The sequence below is a fragment of the Triturus cristatus genome, chromosome 12 (genome assembly GCF_964204655.1).
Source record: "Triturus cristatus chromosome 12, aTriCri1.1, whole genome shotgun sequence".
Lineage (NCBI taxonomy): Eukaryota > Metazoa > Chordata > Amphibia > Caudata > Salamandridae > Triturus > Triturus cristatus.
This window is the reverse complement of record NC_140595.1, coordinates 55,650,078-55,671,098: the sequence shown is the minus strand read 5'-3', so window position 1 is coordinate 55,671,098 and position 21,021 is coordinate 55,650,078. Positions and strand designations below refer to the sequence as shown.

The 21,021-nt window shown below is 42.0% G+C and overlaps 1 protein-coding gene across 5 annotated transcripts in view; it reads left to right on the top strand.

Annotated features, from left to right (window-relative positions):
- TCF3 (transcription factor 3) overlaps positions 1 to 21,021 on the top strand; it is a 662,804-nt gene that overhangs the window by 199,499 nt on the left and 442,284 nt on the right. For all 5 annotated transcript variants that reach the window (XM_085639184.1, XM_085639188.1, XM_085639183.1 and 2 more), the window contains exon 7: positions 12,733 to 12,868. In XM_085639184.1, coding sequence (XP_085495310.1) covers positions 12,733 to 12,868 — 136 coding nt within the window. The remainder of the gene's footprint in view (positions 1 to 12,732; positions 12,869 to 21,021) is intronic.

Here is a 21,021-nt window from a genome sequence, read left to right as displayed (position 1 = left end):
TTGGAAGGAGCAGGATGCAATACAGCGCATCAACAACCTGGAATTAAAGGGGTGTTCCTAGCCTTAAAAGCCTTTCAGAAAGAGCTCTGGGGGAAAACAATACAAATAGACAGACAGCACAACCATCACGTCCTACATAAACAAACAGGATAGAACACAATCAGTACCACTCAACATTAGCGCAAAAATTGTGGAACTGGGCAATTCCTCGGGAAATGAACATTGTAGAAATGCATCTACTGAGAAAGGACAATGTAGAAGCGGACAGACTGAGCAGGCAAGCCTCATGGTCTCACAAATGGGAACTGAATCAGTCAGAACTCAGGAAGTGTTTTCAGAAATGGGGGACTCCAAAGATCGACCTCTTTGCAACACCCCAGAACTCAAAATGCCAGCGCTTCGCATCCAAGCACCACTACCAACAGTCCATAGTGAATGCACTGTGGATAGGCTGGTCCGGTATGTTTGCCAATGCTTTTCCCCCGATACCACCAATTCACAATGTGATCACCAAATGCAGAACCAGCAGCATGAAGATGATATGGTAATCAACCTTTACAACGAAACTATTATCCCGCATACCATTATAACGAAAGTACCATTACCCAGCAATACCATAATAATGCATGGCATTACATTTTATGTGCTTTTACTACGAAATTTGTTGTAAATGCATGTATGGTAAAATCATATTTTTTTTTTTTATATTTAAGTTTAAGGTAAGTTTATGGTTTTAGTTTGGGGGTCTAGGGGTATGTTTTGGGGTTCAGGGGTTTTTTAAGGGTGGGTTTGGGTTATGGGGTGCACATGGTATTTTTAGAGTATAGGGTTGGTTTTGGGGAGCTTGGGTATTTTTAGGGTTAAGGGGGTATTAAGGTTTTGGGGTGCAGGAGATATTTTTAGGGTTCAGGGTGAGTTGAAGTTTTGGAGTGCACAGGGTATTTTTAGGATTTAGGGAGTATTTAGGTTTTGGGGTTCAGGGGCATTTTTCGGGTTTATGGTGGATTTGGTTTTTTGGGGTGCAGGAGATTTTTAGGGTTCAGGGTGGGTTTGGGGGTACTGGGGGTATTTATAAGGTTTAGGGGTATTTAGTTTTTGGGGTACTGTCATTTTTAGGGTGGGTTTGGGTTTTGGGGTGCAGGGTATTTTTAGGGTAAGTTTAGGTTTTGGGTGCGGGGGTAATTTTAGGGTTCAGGATGGTTTTGGGGTGCTGAGGGATTTTTTTAGGGGGTATTACGGTTTTGGGGTACAGGGGAATGTTTAGGGTAAAGGAGGTATTTTTAAGGTTGAGGGTGGATTTAGTTTTTGGTGTACAGGGGCATTATGGGGTATTTAGTTTTTGGGGTACAGGGGTATTTTTAGGGGTCAGGTGGGTTTAGGCTTTGGGGCGCAGGGGTCTTTTTAGGGTTAGGGGCTTGTTTGGGTTTTGGGGTACAGATGAATTTTAAGGGGTATTAGGCTAAATGAGTTATTTTAGGGGTTAGGGTGGGTTAGGATTTTGGGCTGCAGGGGTATTTTAAGTGATCAGGGTGGGTTTAGTTTTTAGGGTGTAAAGGGTTAATTTAAAAATAAATACATATAACGCTCTATTCCACCTTCTGGCGATATCGGCCCTCTTAGGACGGGTGCAGCAGTCATAAGAGTGCCGATATCGCCAGAAGGTGGAATGGAGCGTCGTATGAGATACAGGCGACGGGCACCGCCATACGGACATTTGGATAATCAGCGGAGAAAATTTCGCTAGGCATACAGTCTGGTGGAGACAACGGAAATTTGCTGACTCCTGCGCTAATTACCATAAATATACCTGGCTGACGAGGGGTCCTCAAAGCGGGAATATCTACAGCGAAGCGGAGGTACTTTTCACAATAGTGGTGCCGGCAAAAGGAGAACTGCATTACAATGCTTACTTTGGGAATGCCCATCATGTGGAGTGATAAAACATTTGTATGGAGACATTTTGATTGTTGAATGTTTAAAATAAATTCCCAAAGTATACCATTAATTCTCCAAACAACCACGGAGAAAGAAAACATTGATATAAGATCAGCCAATCCGGTTTCTTCCTTTATGAGCTGTGCCCAATGAGAATAGATCTTTGATTTTAAAAAGCACCGACACGCTTTCACTGCTTGTTGTTGAAGTGAGCTAGAAGAAGGCAGACACGCCGAAACGCGTCCTCGCAATAAAGTTTTGAATTTGAACCCCGCGAGTGCAGCATGTCTTACTGAGACAGGAGCCTTAATAAATATGTATCTATCTATCTATCTATCTCGGCGTGGATGGCACTGTGCTAATCCTATGCTTAAAGATTTTGATAGAAAAACAGACATTTGAGGTGAGCAGATCTATAGTGTCGCTGGTGTTGAGAGTGCTCCATACAGGAGCTGCTTTCCACCTAAACTTGAGAACTACCCAGAGTTCTCTGCTTCTTTTTTGTGTGTGTGTGTGTGTGTGTGTATATATATATATATATATATATATATATATATATATATAATAAATATTTTGATATATTTTAAAAAACATATATAAATATGCATATATAATATACACATATCTAGGTTAAGTAAGTTTATGCCTTTACCACAGATGCCTTTGCGTTGTAATGGCATGCGGGGAGATTGTATCGCAGAGTAATTGCACCCGCGTTGTAAAAAAATGCGGAGTGATGGTATGCGGGGTAATTGACTGCGGGATATCGTCATATATTCAGATGATACTAATTGCTCCACAATGGGCAAGACAAACCTGTTTTTCAGAAATAATGGAAGTATCGCGGGGAACAATTCACAAATTGTTAAAAAGACAAGACATGTTAACCATGCAAGAAGGAAGGGTACTTTACCCCAAACCATAGTCCTTAAGCCTGGCAACATGGCTCCTGACAACTTAGAGTTTGGACACTTAAAGTTACCGGAGAACACAATGGCAATCCTATGGGAGGCAAGAAGGCCTACCACTAGGAAAAGTGTACACGATACTCTCTTTGGTGTCTTAAGGAAGGGCTACTCAAAAAGAACACAAAGAATAAAATAGTGCTATAGTACTTAACGCATTTACTGTATTGTAAGCTTACCTATGCATCACTAAAAGTATACCTAGCAGCAATAGCATATACAAGGGGACACACAGGAAGAAACGTCTTCACTTCACCAGTGTGGTCAAAAGGTTCCTAGAAGGAGCAAAAAGAATCGCAACCCCAAAGAGGTTACCTGCACCCGCTTGGAATGTAAGTATAGTACTCTCTTAACTAATGAATATACCTTTTGAACCCATTACACAAGGCCACGCTAAAAATACTCGCGCTAAAGACAGCGATAACATTATTACGTAGAGTAAGTGAGTTACAAGCACTAGTGTTACAGGAACCCTATTTCCAAATACATAATGACAGTATTATCATGAGGACGGATCCACTATTCATGCCAAAGGTGATCTCACAGTTCCATATGAAACAAACCAGACAGTTACCAAGTTTCTTCCAGAAACCAAAGATACATGCAGAAAGGACGATACACACCCTTGAAGCTAGAAGGACAGTAATGTATTATATTGAAAGAACCAAGGAATATAGGAAAACAAAATCAACTTTGTATCATTTACAAACCATTTTCTAGGGAGACCAGTAACCAAGAACGTAATTTCAAGATGTATAGCACAAACAATACAATTGTGCCACAAAGAAGAGGGGAGACATTACAAAGGGCCCCAGTGGCACATTCGGCAAGGAAGAAAGGGGCAACTAGCACCTTCCTAGCAGACATACCACTTCAAGACATTTGAATGGCAGCAACATGGTCTTCAGTGCACACGTTCACAAAACACTGCTGTGTGGACATTCAAATTATCAAGGAAGCCCAAGTAGTACAAAGGGTCTTACAACATCTATTCTTAAACCAATGCTCCTCTTCCACCCACCACTGTAGTAAACTGTTACAAAATCTATGCACAGCATGTGAATCCCGAAAAGATTCATGCTGCAAAACGTATCGTTTCTTACCTGCCGGTGTAGTTTTGCTACTTGAAGAACTTTCTGGATTCACAAGCGAACCCACCCTCCTCCGCCAATGAAGGTGAAAAAAAGGAGGTGGGAGAGAAAAATTAAAAATATGAATCCGACGACTAAAGGTGGTAGCTTCCATAGGAAGCCTGGTGACTTAACAAGGGTATAACAAATGGAGGTAGTCGATGCCCACCGACAGAACAACAAAAAAGACAAATGAAACAATTGCAGACCCAACCACTAGATGGCAGAATAAAGCACAGCATATCAATCCAGAAAATTCTTCAAGCTGCAAAACTACACCAACAGGGAAGAAACTAAACGTTTTATCCCAAGGTGGGACAAGGTACCTTCCAGCAGTAGTAGGGAGTGCCCTGGTTATATCTTTTTGTCTCTGTTCAGTGCACAGTATCAAATCTTCTGTGCTTTAGAGTTTCCAATAAGTCTCTGTCTCAGAGTTGCATTCTGGTTATAATGAGCATGGGGCTAGTGTACTGCTCTCCTGCTCCGAGTTCTGAAAATGATCATGAATGGTCAGGCCCAAGTTGTTGTTATGTTGCCAGACGGGGCCAAGAGAATGTGGTACCCAGAACATTTGTGCATGAGCATCTGTCCTCCGATCAGGCTACCAAATCAGGAGGCTCTCCTATCCCAGCAGGGCAGTGTACTGGATCCAAACCTGCACATTCTGCAGGTGCATGAGTTGAGATTAAGCGGCAGTAATTGACTGCTTTGATCCTTCCTCCTGAAGTTGTGGGTATCCTCCTCTCTGCTGGGTGTCCCTCTTCAAAGTCTACCTAAGCAGGGCATTGGGAAAGGTTTGCATCCTGGTGCGGTGCTAATAATACACACCAGTTACAGTCCAAACTGTTGGATGTCTTGTTTTTGGCTCTGGGCCACAAAGACTGAATTTGGCACCACAAAAGGTTATTTGTTGGCCCTTTCGTGTTTGCCGGACTAACTTTCCTTGTTTAAATTACCTATCGTAATGAGATTAATGAAAGGTTTGATACATAAGTTTCCCCCAAACCCTTTGAGATGCCACAGTGGGATCTCAGTTAGGTCCTTAATTTCTACATGCACACTTCTATGCGGATGCATGGCTGTCCACTATGTCTCCATCGGCTGAAGATTGTATTCTTTGTCGTGATAACTTCAACAAGCTCATTGCACGAGTGAGCGCCAGACTTTCTTCATGCAGCCGCATTATACCACCTTTTTGCTAGGTAAACCAGTGTTGAGGACCCGGGGTGACCCAGGGGTGACCTTTCTGCCTATAGTTCTACCTCCTCCTTCAAAGAGAAAGCAAGATCCATTACCAGGACCCCAAAAGAGCCTTGAGCTTTTACATCGATCGCACCACAAACCATCAGGTGGGATCAGCTTTTTGTGGCGTTCTCTGGGGCAAAGAAGGCAAGGCAGTGCAGTAAAGGACCTAGTGAAGGTTGTTAGTTTTCAGTCTTAAGTACCACTATGCATTGGCAAATGACATCCTCTTGATAGTGGTTTGGCTTCGTCCTGGGATCAGTGCACACCTTATCGTAGAAATGTCTTTTCAAACAGAAAGGCTATTTCAGGTATTCGGTCCCGCAGTACTATTTGATCTGAGCCATTCGGCAGATACCTACTTGAGAGGTACTGCTTTGGTATGTATACTAAAGGTGTTGAGTCTGCAGTTAAAAGCATAAATCAGATGAACAATTTGCATATCTCCAGTAACGCTCTTTCTGGTGGACACTCTTGCTAACTACAGGTTCATCGCTGTCTTCCAATCTCCCTGTTCTGTGGCTTGTTCTCATTTCCAATATAAAAATGTCCCAATTTAGAAATCTACCCACAGGTACCGCTGATTATTGTGGGCGAGTGTTTGAGGTCGAAGACAGAAACAAGAAATAAAGTGACTTTAGTGTGCACATGTTCCCATGAGGCACAGGGTCAAGACTGATTTGCATATGGCTGGGTTCAAACTGGAATGGCATGGTGAGCAAAAAAACGTTGGATTTAGGCCCAGATCTATGTACTGGGGTGAATGTATGACATTGTTCTGCATTCTGTCCATCAACTGTTGTTTTTGCACATGCTAGGCAGAACGCAGTCAGGGCAGTGCCGGGTGGCACAACGTACCTGTGTGCGGGAGTAGTGCGGTTTTAAATATTCTGGATCCAGTCTGCCACTTGGGGATGTTGTGAAGATGAGGAATCTGCAGTTAGAGTACCAACCAGAAATGCTCTTAACGAAGGTAGGTTGTTCACCAAACCCATGGCATGCTTTACAAGGAAAAAGGAGGCATGCACGTTTTCTAGTAACGTTTCCATCAATGCCATGCATGGATGGCATATGGCCATCAATCTGTACTTTTAAAAAACACTTGTGTGTATCAATGCAAATCAGGAGGCACATGTGGGCCAGAATGTTCTTAAACACCTTTTTGCAGCCACTAATACACTTCACCCCATCATACTTCAAAACGTTAGCGTTGCCACTTAATTTCTGCACAACACGTGATTCCAGAAAAGATTTGCACTTTGAAAAAAAAGTTACTTACCTGCAACAATAGCTTTAAAACTTGAAGCTTTTCTGTCTGCACTTGCAATGCTTCCACTCACCTCTCTAGTGGAGGAGGACGGGTAAGAAAAATGGCAATACCCTAGAATAACGTTTTGCAGTGTGAATATTTTCTAGCTTTACATTCTCTGCGTTATTCTGCCATTTATTGGTTGACTCCGGAACTCTCCCTAATTTTATAGTCCTTTCTGTTTTTTGTTGGTGGGTGTCGGCAGATCTCCATTTGGTGTCCCCTTGTGATGTCGCCGTGCTTCCTCCGGGGGCTCCCACCTTTGGTCACGATCTTCGGATTCTGTTTTTCTGCCATTGGGTCTGGATTCTTGCTGAAGGCTCTCCCAACACTTGGAAGATGAATTTGACAGACGTTCTGGAGAAGATTGCTGAAAATCCACCGAAGTGAGAGAACACCACCTTAGGAGGGTACTGGAGGAGATTTTGAGGGAAGGAGACTAATTTCCTCTTCGGGTTTGGAGAATGCCTATATGGGGTGCTACCTGTTCACCCTAATGGAGAAAACACTATTCAAGTTCTTCAAGAATTGCTGCCACAAGTTCTTGCAGATGGACAAATACTCTGTCTGCAACCGCTGTCTGCCCATAGATCATCAAATCGGGAACTGCAACGCCAGCTCAGCGTTCACACCAAAGACACACAGTAAGAGAGAGGCTGAGTCAAGCCTACCACACCATGCAGGGGCAGCAGACTAACTCTTCCTTACGAAACCTAGGTCTCTCGAGTGACTAGGAGAACAAAGGAGCAGAAGGGGAATCCGTGGAGGTCGACCTAGAGAAGGCCAGGTGGGCAAGAAGACACTCTGAGCTGGGGTAACAGAACTGTTGTCCTCAGAAAACATACCTGAATTGTGAAAAACTGACTCGAGGGGCCTCAAAGGAAGACTCGCAGCGAAGCACTCGAACGCAGCCGCGACCCGAGACAAGGAGTCCCTTGAAACCCTTGATTAGGGACACCTCAGGACAAGTCCAAGTCGTTAAAGAACGGACTAGGAAACATAGTTTCAACGTTCAAACATGAAAAGTCGTGAGCAGAGCATTTAAGTTCGACCGATTTGTCTTTGAAAGACTCTTAGACGTCAAAGTGGGAGACGACCGGGAAACTTGACTTCGAACAATGGGCAGCTGAGAGCGAGAAAAAGAAGACGTCTCGCGCCCGAAATAGCGACTCTGCTCCAGAAACTCAAGAACTTCGACGAAAGTCTGAAGGAGAATTGAATCCCGAGAAAAGCCTAGACACTAAAGGGGCAAGGAGAGAAACTTTGAGGAAAGTGAGCATCCATTAACACCAAACCTCATGAAGAGGAGGAGGAACTCTTTTATCAGGAGGAGGAGGAACAGATGGCAGGATTGTATCAGGATTCAGTGGGATCTGAATACACTGACTCAATGGCAAGACATGGAGACACTCACCAAAGGAAGGGGTAGACAGCTATACATCAAGGCCATCGCCTCCAGATGACAACGGCATCTACAACCAGGTGATAAAAAGGGCAGCAGACAAATATGGCATGCAGTTGGAAGAAGAGAAACCACAATTCTTGTTTCCTGCTGGAGACTCGTGTGCCTACACAATTTGTTTTTGTCCATGCTTCCAAGTGTTTTTGATCAGGAAAGGGAAGCCTTTAAAGAACCGGCCACAGGCCAAGCCATCACACCAAGGGTGGAGGAATGGAAGAAGTTCTTCTCAAAAGATTCTGCCTGCATAAAGACATAAAGGGTATGGTTCCAGATGAGACTATTATCATTATTATTGACTGCGAGAAAGAAGGCCAGCATCCCATCCACTTCGGGCCCACCTCAAGACAAGCAGAGTTAAAGAGTGGACCTTATGGGTCAAAAATTCAAAAGAAGCTCTGGGAACCAGTGGTTCACAGTCAACTCAAACGTCCTCCGAAATTGCCTTGCCTTCCAGCACTGGATGGAGATGGCATGACTAATGAAACCTCTTCCAGAACAATACAGGAAAAGAGCTGTGCACCTTGCGGAAGATGGCAAGAACATCGCCAACACGTGCCTAAAGTTTGCACTATACATGGTGGACACATCAGCCTACAAATGATGATGGGCATCAACCTACGCCACCATTTCTGGCTCCGAATTTTGGGATTGAAGCCGGAGGTACAAGCAAACGTTCATAATGCCCCATTCAATGGCGTTCCGCTGTTTAGGAGCGCAGTAAACTAGACTCTAAACTCTCGCTGAAGAAAGACAATGAGACAGCTAAGTTGCTGCTGTTCAGGGTGATTATGAGAAAGGGCCCAGTACCTTCACAAAGACCCGCAGGGACAGGGGTAGCTTCCAATCCACGACATCTCACCAAACGTACCAAGGAAGCAGTCAAGCTACTCCATCCCAGCAGAGTTAGCAATACCAGCAAGGAGGGCAGTACTTTCAGGGATGAACACTTGGGAAAGGTCAACCACAGAGGGAAGGATAAACACCCACAGATGAGTGACTTGCCTACAGTCGCCAAACTGTCAGGAACATCATCAGTGAGTGGAAAAATCAAGTACCAAGAACTCCTACACACAACACAAGTGGGAGGCAGAATAAAAAACTTCTTCAGGAGTGGAGTAAGATCACATCAGACAAATGGATTCTAAATATAATTTAGTATGGATTTTGCATCGAACTAAACAAGACTCCTCCAACCAAGAAGAAACGTCCATTCGAATGAGGAAATATACAGTTTACCCAAAGAGCTAGAGGAATTGTTAGAAAAAGATACATTAGAAATAGTACGAAGAATAGCAGTCAGCAATCATAACAAAAGGTAGATGGATCACTTAGGCTGATACTTGACTTAAGGTTTATATACAAATTTATCAGAACACGTAAATTCAAGATGACATGGCAACATACATAAGGGACGCCTACTTACACATCCCAAAGAATGTAATATACAAAAAATACCTCAGGTTTGTGATAAACAAAGATCACTATCAGTTCTGGCCTCTGGAATCAAATCGGCACCAAGAGTATTCACAAAGTGCCTAGCAGCAGTTGCAGCACACCTACGGGGTCCAGGCATACCAGTGAGGACTGTGGGGAAGTTGTTGGCAATGATGGCTTCCTGCATCCTTTTGATCTCGTATGCAAGATTTCACATGAGACAAATGAAGTAATGGCTGCAAAATCAATGGTCACAAGTAACAGGGATTTGGAAAGATCTAGTGGTTGTCACGTAGAAGAGGAGATAGCGTGGTGGAATAGGCTGTATGTAACACAAGGGGGAACATTTGCACAACAAACCAACAGTGACAATTACAACAAATGCTTCCCATATGGGATGGGGAGCTCACATGGACAAACTCAAGGTGTGAAGGGTCTGGAAGGAACAGAATGCAGTACAACATATCAACATCCTGGAACTAAAAACTTTTCCTAGCCTAAAAGCATTTCAGAAAGAGCTTTGGGGAAAGACAATATTGATCCAAACTGACAATACAACCACCATGTTTTACATCAACAAACAGGGAGGGACTCAAACCCTGCCCCTGTCGAGATAAGCACAAGAACCATGGAAATGGATGATTCAAAGGCAAATGGAAATTTTAGCAGTTCATCTGCCAGGAAAAAACAATGTTGAAGCGGACCTACTGAGCAAACAAGTCTCATGTTCCCACGAGTGGGAACTGAAACAACCCATACTCTAGAGGATCTTTCGGGAACGGGGAACTCCAGAAATGGATTTGTTCGTTACAACACTGAACCAAAGCTTTGCCTCCTGACACCCATACTACCAATCCCTAGGGAATGCACTGTCCTCAATACTGCTGCTAATACAGGGTGAACAGCAAATGCAAAATCAGCAGGATGACGCGAATACTATTTGCCCCGCAATGGGTAAGAGTCTTATTTTCTCAGAACTGATAGAATTAGCGCAGGGAAATATTCAGACTAGCCAACAGACAAGATTTGTTGTCAATGGAAGAAGGAAGGGTACTATACCCAGAAACAGTATTTGAACCTGGCAGCATGGCTCCTGAAGACTTAGAATTCGGTCATCTAAAACTGCCTGAGAATGCGATGGCTGTCAAGAGACAAGGAAGCCATGGACTCTCTGTGGTGTCTTAAAGAGGGACTACTAAGAAGAAATTCTAGAGACAAAACTGTGCTAAAATATTTAACACATCTTCTCGATTTCCAAGGTGACATATGCATCTTAAAAAGTACATTTAGCAGCAATGGTGGCTTACACAAGGGACCATATTGGGAAAAGTTACTTCACAGCACCAGTAATAAAGATGTTCCTCGAGGGGGCCAAAAGGATTGCACCAAGAAAGGTACCTACCCACACTTAGAAGTTGAATTTAGTTCTCACACAGTTGATGAAGACACCCTTCGAACCTTTTATACAAGGCAATATTACAAATACTCACACTAAAAACTGCCTTTCTAGTGGCTATAGCTTCTCTGTGCTTGGTGAGTGAATTGCAGGCACTCAAGTTACAAGACCCATATTTTCAAGTGCACAAAGACAGAGTTGCCCTGAGAACTGACCCTCCGTTCATGCCTAAAGTTATCTCACAATTCCACATATATTCGGATACCAAGTTTTTTCCAAGATCAAAAGACCTGCAGAAAGGACACTACTCCCATTAGACGCAAAACTGGACGTAATGCATTACATTGAAAGTAACAAACCGCTACAAAGTCAATACAGCATGTGAATCCAGAAAAGATTTATGCAGCAAAACTCCGTTTCTTACCTCTCTGTGTAGTTTTGTAGCTTGAAAATTTTTTAGGATTCACAAGTAACCCACCCTCCTCCGCCAAGAAGATGAAAGGAGGGAACAACTTATCAAAAATAAAATAAACATCTGTTGGGGAACAAAGGTGGAAGTTTCCGGAGGAAGCGTGGTGAGGTCACAAGGGCACACCAAATGGAGGTCCATCGACGCCCACCAGCAACAAAAAACAAAGATAGTATGACAAAAAAATTAAGGAGAATTCCAGACCCAACAACTAGATAGTGGAATAATGCACAGCATGTAAATCCCAAAAATTCTTCAAGCTGCAAAACCACACCAGCAGGTAAACAATGTTGTGTACGATAAGTTGCAGGTCACCACAGCAAGGAAGCAGATCAATTACTCAGATTGCTATCTTATGTTTGACATGATGGGTTCGGGTGTGGGGTGGCACTGCCCACCTATGGCCGACATACAAAATGGATACTGTTCTTGACTCGACCACTGGATACTGGAATAATGGACACCACAAATCTTCGAAAGATCCAAAACGATTGTTACAAGTAAGTAATGTTTTCCTTCTAGCACTGAACCAGCTTCTCTTATGTAGATTCAGCTCGGATCACAAGTTCTGTCTTGTATCTGCAGAGTTGTTGTAAAACCCGCCTGCAAATAGAGATGTGCGCCACGGCGGTGTGGCCTTATGCACCACAATCCCTCACCATGAGGGTGCTGCCACCTGGCAGTTCTACAGTAACGTGATGGGCACTAGGGCCAGTCACTGACCGCCAGCACATGTGTATCTTTCTCCAACTAGCCCCTATCTTGGTTCAGTAGATCCAGAGGGCTCAGTGCTGGCCCACATTCACACCACCCTTCTTTCCCAAACTGTAGATCAACTTTCATTTATAGCTCTTGGGTCTGTCATTTCGCCTTCTGGGAAGGTGTTCCTTAGGAATGCTTTGGGGTCTATTTTACATCTGAAAAGTATTCTGAATCATTACATTTTCAGTTTTTTCTCTCATTAATTTAAAAAAGCAATCCTTTATTTGTATTTTTGACTGCAAGACACATTGTGATTTTTGGTGATGCCAAACAGTCATTCCTTTTAGAGGTCCCATTAGAGGGACATTCCATTACTGTCCTTAGCAATTACGTTTAGTTGCCGGGCCACTGATGTGATCAAGTGCACTGACTGCTCCCGCTGCCAGGCCACTTATTAAATACAAATTCAGCTGTACTTGGCAACTTTGGCAAAACCAATAGGTGTGAGATCTAACTGAAAATGCAAACTTGACCTATTTGTTCTGTTAATGCTTGCTGTATCTGTTAATAGAATAGACTTTTCGGAAATCTTATCTTAGGGTAACATACTTATGTGGAGCAATGTGCATGTTTTGCGGCATCTCAATTTTTATTGGCTATTAATTGAATGTGCCATCTTGTTTCTTAGCCTGGTTTCCTGCCTAGTGAAATTGGAATGACCAGTCCAAGCTCACTTTCACCTACAGGAGTGAAGGGACCATCGCAGTATTACTCCTCGTACCCCAATAATCCTCGTAGAAGACCAGCAGGAGACAGCGCTATAGGTAATGCCCAATGTTAATGGAGTAGGATCATTTTTGCCAAATCCATAATAATAATGTAATTATGATTGTGCAGAGTGCCTTGCATGAACTGAATACAGACCCTGCTTTTTCCCTTTTTTTAAAAATATTTTATTTTTTAGTATGATTGCCATTGTGCTTGACCTGATTCACAACTGACAAGCCACTAGGTTGATAAATCACTTGGGTGTTACATTGAATAGTTGAAGAGGATGTCATTTCTGAGTCCAATTTTTAGCAGCATGGATAGACCGATTGTACTAGAATGTGTATGAATTCTCTGGTTTGAGAGGACTTTACCTCTAACTTATGAGAAGACACGTCTTGGGCATGATGATATCCTGCCTACAAGTTAGCTTGTAATGTGAAGCTAAGGATAATGCCCTCTAAATGTGATTTCTGATGGCAGTGAGGCATGCAGTAGAATAAATCTAACTAAGATAGAGCATAAAATGTCCAATTCCTAAACAATTAAAAGCTTGGATGTGTGTCAAGTGACATGAGAAGGGTTTTCAAACTCTGGACAATTACATGCAGGATTATTTGAGGATCTCTCTTCAAATGTCCGGAGTTTTGCAGAGTTAATTGCCTAGATTTGCAGGCTGTGCATTATTCCACTATCTAGTGGTTGGGACATAAAAAAAAAGTGTCAAAGGTTTTCTTTGTGGGATTTGACCACGGGAAATGTCTAAAGCACCTCCCTTTGATAAGAATAAGCCCACAATGCCCCTAGAAAGTAGTCAGCATTTTAAGGTGCTTTTTTCCACCATTGGACATCTTCCATGGATGGAGTCAGTATGAATCACTGTGATGTTGACATTAAGACTACAATTCCACAAAATGTGATTTCCATTTTAGATTTTGTTTTCTGCTTCTGAAATGGCACTGGCTGTTCTCTTTCATTGTGGAAGTAGCCTTGTGTGGAGGAGGTATTTGGATATGATTACTGCTAATTTGTTAAACTATATTAACTACTGTAGCTTCTTTGATTGTATCTCTTCACAGTAATGTTTTAGTAAATGCTTCTGGAGTGCCTGTACCTGGAGAGCCAGTTGTCTACAGAACACATATGGATACACAGCTCATAAACACAAGTATATCTCCCTTTTTTTCTTGTGGAATACCCCATGGTCTTATTTCCAGATTTATATGTTCTATAAAGATTCAGTTGTATTTAATCTATGATCCCTTATGTTTGAGGCATATGAGCTGCTGCAGTCACATTATTGCATTAGATCGCCGCCTAGTGTTGGGTCCGGATGTTGCACGTTGTTGTCTTGGAAGAGTCTCACGAGATAGGTGACTCCTCCCCTGGACTACAGTGCGCATGGACAGCTCCTCCATCGTCAGATTGTTTTTTTCCGCCATCGGGTTCGGATGTACTTCTGCGACGCCAACTTCGACTCCGAAGTTTTCAACTTTCTTCTTCTTTTTCTTTTTGACAATAAAAAAAAAAAAAAAAAAAAGGGTATTATGATCATACATTACACATCACACTAAATTACTTGTAGCATGATGTAGAAACAGCAAGGGAAAAAAGTAGAAAAGAAAAAGAAAAATAAGCAGATAAATCAATTTAAGAGTGAAATCATTATTACTAAATTCAATAAACACAAAGAATGCCTCAGCGTCTTACTAATCTAAAACCCCCCATATAGCTCTATATTTTAGGAGGGCCCGAGCTCCCCTATTCTTATCCAAAGCTTTCTCCCTTTCCCCATTTTCTTTAAGAAGAAACCACCATTCCATCTCTGTAGGAGATTTAGTCGAGATCCATGCCCTAGCAATTACTAAGCGTGCAGTAACAATCATTATAGACAGTAAGGAAGAATGCTTTTGTGCACATGCTTCCTTATATCCTAGCATCCGTTCAGTTGTTGACAATCTTATATCGATACTTAATTTTTCTGACATTATCAATAGGGTTTTATCCCAGAACTCTTTCAACATGGGGCATAACACAAACATATGAATAATATTCGCTGCGTATTGACCGCATTTAGGGCAGTTCTGACGCGATCTTTGCTGGGATATAGAGTTTAAATCTCCAGTTGAAGTCTATTGAGCAATCTTTTCCGGTGTATAATAAAGACAGCATAAAGTCCGAAATTGCTGGATGTGAAGATTAGTAGAATGGACTGAGCGAGAGATATAGTCAAAAGCTTGCGTTAGCCTATCTCCTGTTATAATCTCTCCCAGTTTCTCGCTCCATTTAAGAGCTAGTTTTTCACCTCCATCCCCTCTATTCTCACAGAGGATCCGATATGCTCTACTAATAGTAGCCTTTAAGTTCTGGCCATATATAAGTTCCCACATACTAGCCTCCTTAATCTTATTCCCAGATTCCTAACCAGATGGTCTTTAATTTGTAGATACTTAAATAAAAAAGGTTTTAGGAATCTTAAAGAAAGATTCTCAAACGACTTTAGGCCATTGCAGTCTAATAATTGGCCCAATGATTGTATCCCATATTTAGCCCACTGAAGAGCGATCTTATCATGGTAAATACCAGCAAACATTGGATTGCCCCATAAAGGAAGTCTGCTATGAATTACAGAAAGAGAAAGTCTAGATTCGAGATTCTTCCAGATATATACGTGATCTCGTATTATCTTAAACTTAACACGCTTAAAGTAATTAGGGTCGTGAATGCGATAAAGAAATAGCTTGCTATCAGCACCAAGAATATCAGCCAGTGCCAATGTTGGACCAATTCAGGATGCAAGAGGCTTCGTAGACGATCCACAAAAGCGGAAAGATAATAAAGTTTCATATCAGGTAAATCTTGTCCTCCCTGATTATAAGGGAGTTTCATTAATGCTATTGACCTTCTTGCCTTCCGGTACCCCCAGATAAAGCTACTAAAGATTCCATCTAGTTTTTTTAAAAAAAGCATTCAGGATACGTAATGGGATTGATCTAAATAGATACAGAAATTTAGGAAGAATATTCATTTTAATGATATTGCATCTGCCCAAGATGCTCAGAGGTAGTTTGTGCCATATTTTTTATTGTTTTTCTACTTTATTTAGTAAAGAGACATAATTCAATAGATGTCTTAATTTTATATTTGCAGAAATTTGAACTCCTAGATAAGTAGCCTTCTCACAGACTCCTTAAATCAGATCTTGCGATTGATAATTAAGCAGAACTTGAGTTTTACTGCATTTAAGTTTATAACCACTGACCTGACCAAACTTTTCTGCCTCGAGTGATTTGTTCTAAAGCCTCCTTAGGATTAGTAGTAGTCATAGCTATGTCATCGGCATAGGCCATTAGTTTAAGGGGGCGATGTTCAATATTCAGCGGGGAGATTCTTTTATTAGCCAACAGGATTCTGATAAATGGCTCGATATACAGAGCAAATAATAGGGGTGAAAGAGGACACCCCTGCCTCGTACCGCGCCTTATAGGGAAATAGTTAGTATTCATATTACAATAGAGCAGTTTTGCTTTCGGATCTTTATACATAGCTGTTATCATTTTCAGAAACTTTTCTTTAACCCCATATTTAGAAAGTGTTGCCCATAGATAGTCCCAGGCCACCCGATCAAATGCTTTTTCTGCGTCCAGTAAAATCATACCAAAATCAATTTTCAGTTTCTCTGCAGCATCAAAAGCGGCTATTGTTGTATTAACATGGGCTGTTGTATCCCTCCCAAAGATAAAGCCGTGTTGCTGAAGAGAAACTAACTTAGTCATCAAAGGAACTAATCGGGTGGCCAGTATTTTGGCAAACACCTTAACATCTGTATTAATTAAGGAAATTGGACGGTACGAGGCAGGTTCTTTAGGGTCTTTATCCTTTTTTTTTTTTTAAAAAAACTATTAGCCAGATTCCAGGAGGATGGTACCTGGCCTAAGCTAGCGATTTAAGATATCAGTTTACAAAGTGAGGGAACTAAGAGGTTTTTGAAGCATTTATAGAATTCTGCTGGGAGGGCATCTTCCCCTGCGGCTTTTCCTGATGTGAGCCCTTCTATAGCATTAGATACCTCCTCTTCCATAATATCTTGTTCTAAAGTGATTGCATCTTCATCCGTCAGCTGAGGAAGGTTACTCTGATGTAGATAATTCGAGATAGCAAGTGGATCCGCCGCCGCCTGGCCTAGGTCTGGAGAGTACAATTTTTGGTAAAAAAAAGAAAATTGATCAACTATTTGGGCAGGGTCCATAAAAAGAACCCCCTCTCCCTTTAAAACCTTAATCTTGTTTTTTTGCTGATTGTCCCTAATTTGAAAAGCCAACATTTTCCCGATCCTGTCCCCGTATTCATACTGTAATGTCTTGTGTTTAGTATAACACGCTGCAACTTTTTCCATTAGAAAGCTATTAACAACAGCCTTCTGCTCCAGAAGGAGTCTATAGAGATGATCTTGCTCTACTCTTCGTTGCAATACTGCATCAGCATGTTCTATTTCAGCCCTAGTACGTTTTTGGAAGGCATACTTAATTTGGCTGTTCATTAATTTATTTTGCTTATATATAAACTGTTGGGTAGCACCTCTAATATAGTCTTTCATTGCATCCCACACAACCACGGGTGAAGCAGAGCTAATATCTGTAAAAAAATCAGATATTTGTTTCCCAATGCAGATCCGATATTCTTCATTCGACACTAATTGTTTAGGAAACTAAAAAGGACGAGTAGCTTTAGTAGAGCATTTTGCATAAAAAGAGAAAATTATAGGGTTATGATCAGAGGACACTTTGGGGCATAGTTCAATATCTGCAAGTAGTAAAAGGCTTTCTGAAATCCAGGCCATATCTATTCATGAATATTGGCGATGTGGAGCCGAGTAGTATGTATAGCCAGATTTATTTGGATATAAGACGCGCCACGCATCTTTTAAAGAATATAGTCTGGCTAAATCTAAAATAGAAGCTCTCACCTTCACCATTCTTGCAGCAAGAGGATGGCTAGTAAAATCTAGTCCATAAGAAATAACACAATTAAAATCCCCCATCACTATCAATTACCCTTGCTAGGCAGTCAGCTCCAGAGCCAAATTATCAAAGATTGTGGGATCGTCTGTGTTGGGGCCATAAACAACGCAAAAAACGTAAGAGGCACCGTTAATTTCTATTTGTGCAATAGCCCATCTCCCTCTTTGGTCTTCTAGAACTTTATGGACTTGGCAAGAGAGTGCCTTTGAGATGCAGATAGCTATTCCTCTAATTGATATGCCTTGAGAAGTACATACGATTACTTCTAAGCCAAAATATTCAAGAAGTCGGCGATCCTTATAGGCTAAATGTGTTTCTGTTAATAATACGACCTGAGGCTTATAGCTCTTAAGTTCTTCATAAACTAATTGCCTTTTAGATCTTGCATTCAAGCCTGCAACATTCCAGGCTAAACATCTAATTAATGCCATATCTGCTTAGAAAAAACAATGTTAAACATTTTTTTTAAGAATAAGTTCAATGTAGATCCGCTATTTTTACTGCTATTACACCTCCATAACCAAATCAAAACCATAAAAAAAAATACCCTTCTTTTAGATTTTTTTACCCCACATTTTTAACCCCCACCCCACTCTTAGCCACAATGCCCTATCTTCTTTAAAGCCATACTTTCTAATTTCCTTAGAAGGAATCATCCCCCCCTAACTAGCTGCCGTTGGTATGGCAACTATCGCTTCACCTACCCGTGACCCAGCCCCCCAAAAGACCCCAGAATATTGACCTATTTTCAATAAAGTCTCGTAATCCAGCATCATAAATCTGAAAACAATTATTTACCACCCCCTTTAAATACTCCTATTTGCCCTTAGTACGATGTGAGGCTTGCCACTTAACCAACACTTTCTTAGCTTCAGTATCTGACAAGAAAAAAAAAGATTGTCCATCTTTAACATCTAAACTTTTAGCTTAGCCGGTTCTTGTAGAAACACCTGGGCATCGATAGCTTTGAATGGGTCAATTAGTTGGCGCAATTTCCACCTCCTCTCCATAGTTGCTTGGCTCAAATCAGACCTGAAAAAAAGTGAAAAAGTATCCGCTTTGATCAGGGCATTAGGGCGTGCTTTAAGAGATAGCGCTTGTCTCAACAAAAAGTTTCCAAAACAGATCAAGATTGGACGGGGATATTGAGCATTAGTTCTTTGCATAGAGAAGGGAAATCGATGAGCTCTCTGTATTTGACAGTCCCAATCCCAATCTGAGAGATCAGGAAAGGCCTTCTGAAGAAGTTGAACAACGAAGCCACGCGGATCAGACCCTTCCTTTCCCTCAGGTATTCCAAACCGTCTCAGATTGTTACGTCTTTGCCTGTTTTCCTGATCCTCCATTTTAGCGAGGCAGCCATGGATCTGCAGTTCGTGCAGCCGAGTAGTTTGAACTACAGTGGCGACTGTCTCTTCAACCTCCACAACCCTGCTTTGTAATTCCTTCACGTCAGAAACATTAGCTATTGTGTTATTAACCTCGTCCAATGATATTTTAATGTTTGAATAGTCCAACCTTATCTGAGCAAAATGTGCCTGCGCCTCAGAGCGTTGTTCTTGTAGAGATTGTAAGATTAATGTTAAAGAAGGTTCAAGCCCTATAGTCGGGCTGCCGCCAGTACTATTTGTTATTTGTGCATTTGGCATTGTCGATATTTGAGGATTTCTGTCTTGGGCCACTTGGGCCAAAGGAGATTGGCCATTGCTATCTATATTACTGTTTTCACCAGAAATATTTGTGATAGCTTGAGATCCAATTGAGCAAGCAGACAAGCGTGAAATTATAGCACAAACATCTCCTTTAGCATGAACCCATGTCCTTAGTGGGCTAGAGTCTAAGCTACGAGATGAGGTACTGTTTGTGCGAGCAGTCTTTTCTTGCAATACACCAGATTTCTTATGCTTATTTATTAGTGTAACAATTTTGCCCTTTTTCTTTTGGCTAGGTGTACTACAGGTTCTATTCGATGTAGATTGTTGATCATCAGATGGATTATGGTCTGCTGCTAGAGTAGTTATTTGACAAGTATCCACACTAGCTTTAGTACTGGCTATTTGCGGTGATATAGGCAGAGCTAAGATAGTATCTGAAATGCATTTGTCACTAGACAAATTTCTAGGCTCAATACATTCAGCACCAGTAGATAGATTACTGTTCTTAGATAGGTTATCTCTAGCCGCTATACTTGCTTGGTTAAGCTCCGGGCTAAATACTTCGCTAGGGTGGATAGATACTTGCAGATTAATACAGCCAGTTTCACAATTATTTTGGACATTGCTAGAGTGACTCCCTACCAATAATTCTTGAGTAGATTGTATTTCATTGGAGTCTGACAAGTTGCTTTGTAAAACAGGGCGGTTTTTATGTGGAGGCATAGCAACTTTCTCTACCTCGTCATAAACTATCAAAGAAGAGTCTTTTAAAATGTATTTTTCTCTTCCAGCAGTATTAGAGCTAACAATAGATGCAGTAATAGCAATTGTATCTGTTACAGCAGCCCGAAGCCCCCCCTCCTCCAGCAAGGTCATTGCTTTTTGAGCCGCTACGTTGCCAATTGCGGTCTTACCGGCTTTGTGTAGCGTCTCTTTCCCTCCGGAATCGGCACCTTCCGTAGGCACCAAGGAAGCTCGCAGCCCCGCAAGACGAGCAATCCGTGCACCTCTAGCCGCGTTTTTCGGAGGTGCCATGTCTAGGTGCAGCCAGCCGATGATCGAGGAGAAGGAGCCAGAGCGGGAGCTGCCGATGTAGATACTGCCGAGAGAGAAAAATCGTCAGGCAAGCAGTCTCCTGACAGCCTGGGCAGCTTTCCCAATCAAAATCAGCATAGGAAAACCCGGCCGGTGAACGGCTTGCAGCCCAGCAAAGAACACGTAGAGTGCGGCGAGAAAGCAGGTACAGGACGGGGGGGCCCATTTTTTTTTTTAGCAAAATGTTCGAGGGTTATGCCTTGGCGTCCTTTGACATCCTTTGATTTTCTTTTCAGCATGTAAACGAGTAAACAATGGGGCGGGTCATCAAGGGAGCCAGGAGCCTCAGGTAGTGAAGCGCCGCGGTGTTAATCCACCATCTTCCTGCCTCCTGGACTACAGTGCGCATGGACAGCTCCTCCATCGTCAGATTGTTTTTTTTCGCCATCGGGTTCGGATGTACTTCTGCGACGCCAAATTCGACTCCGAAGTTTTCTA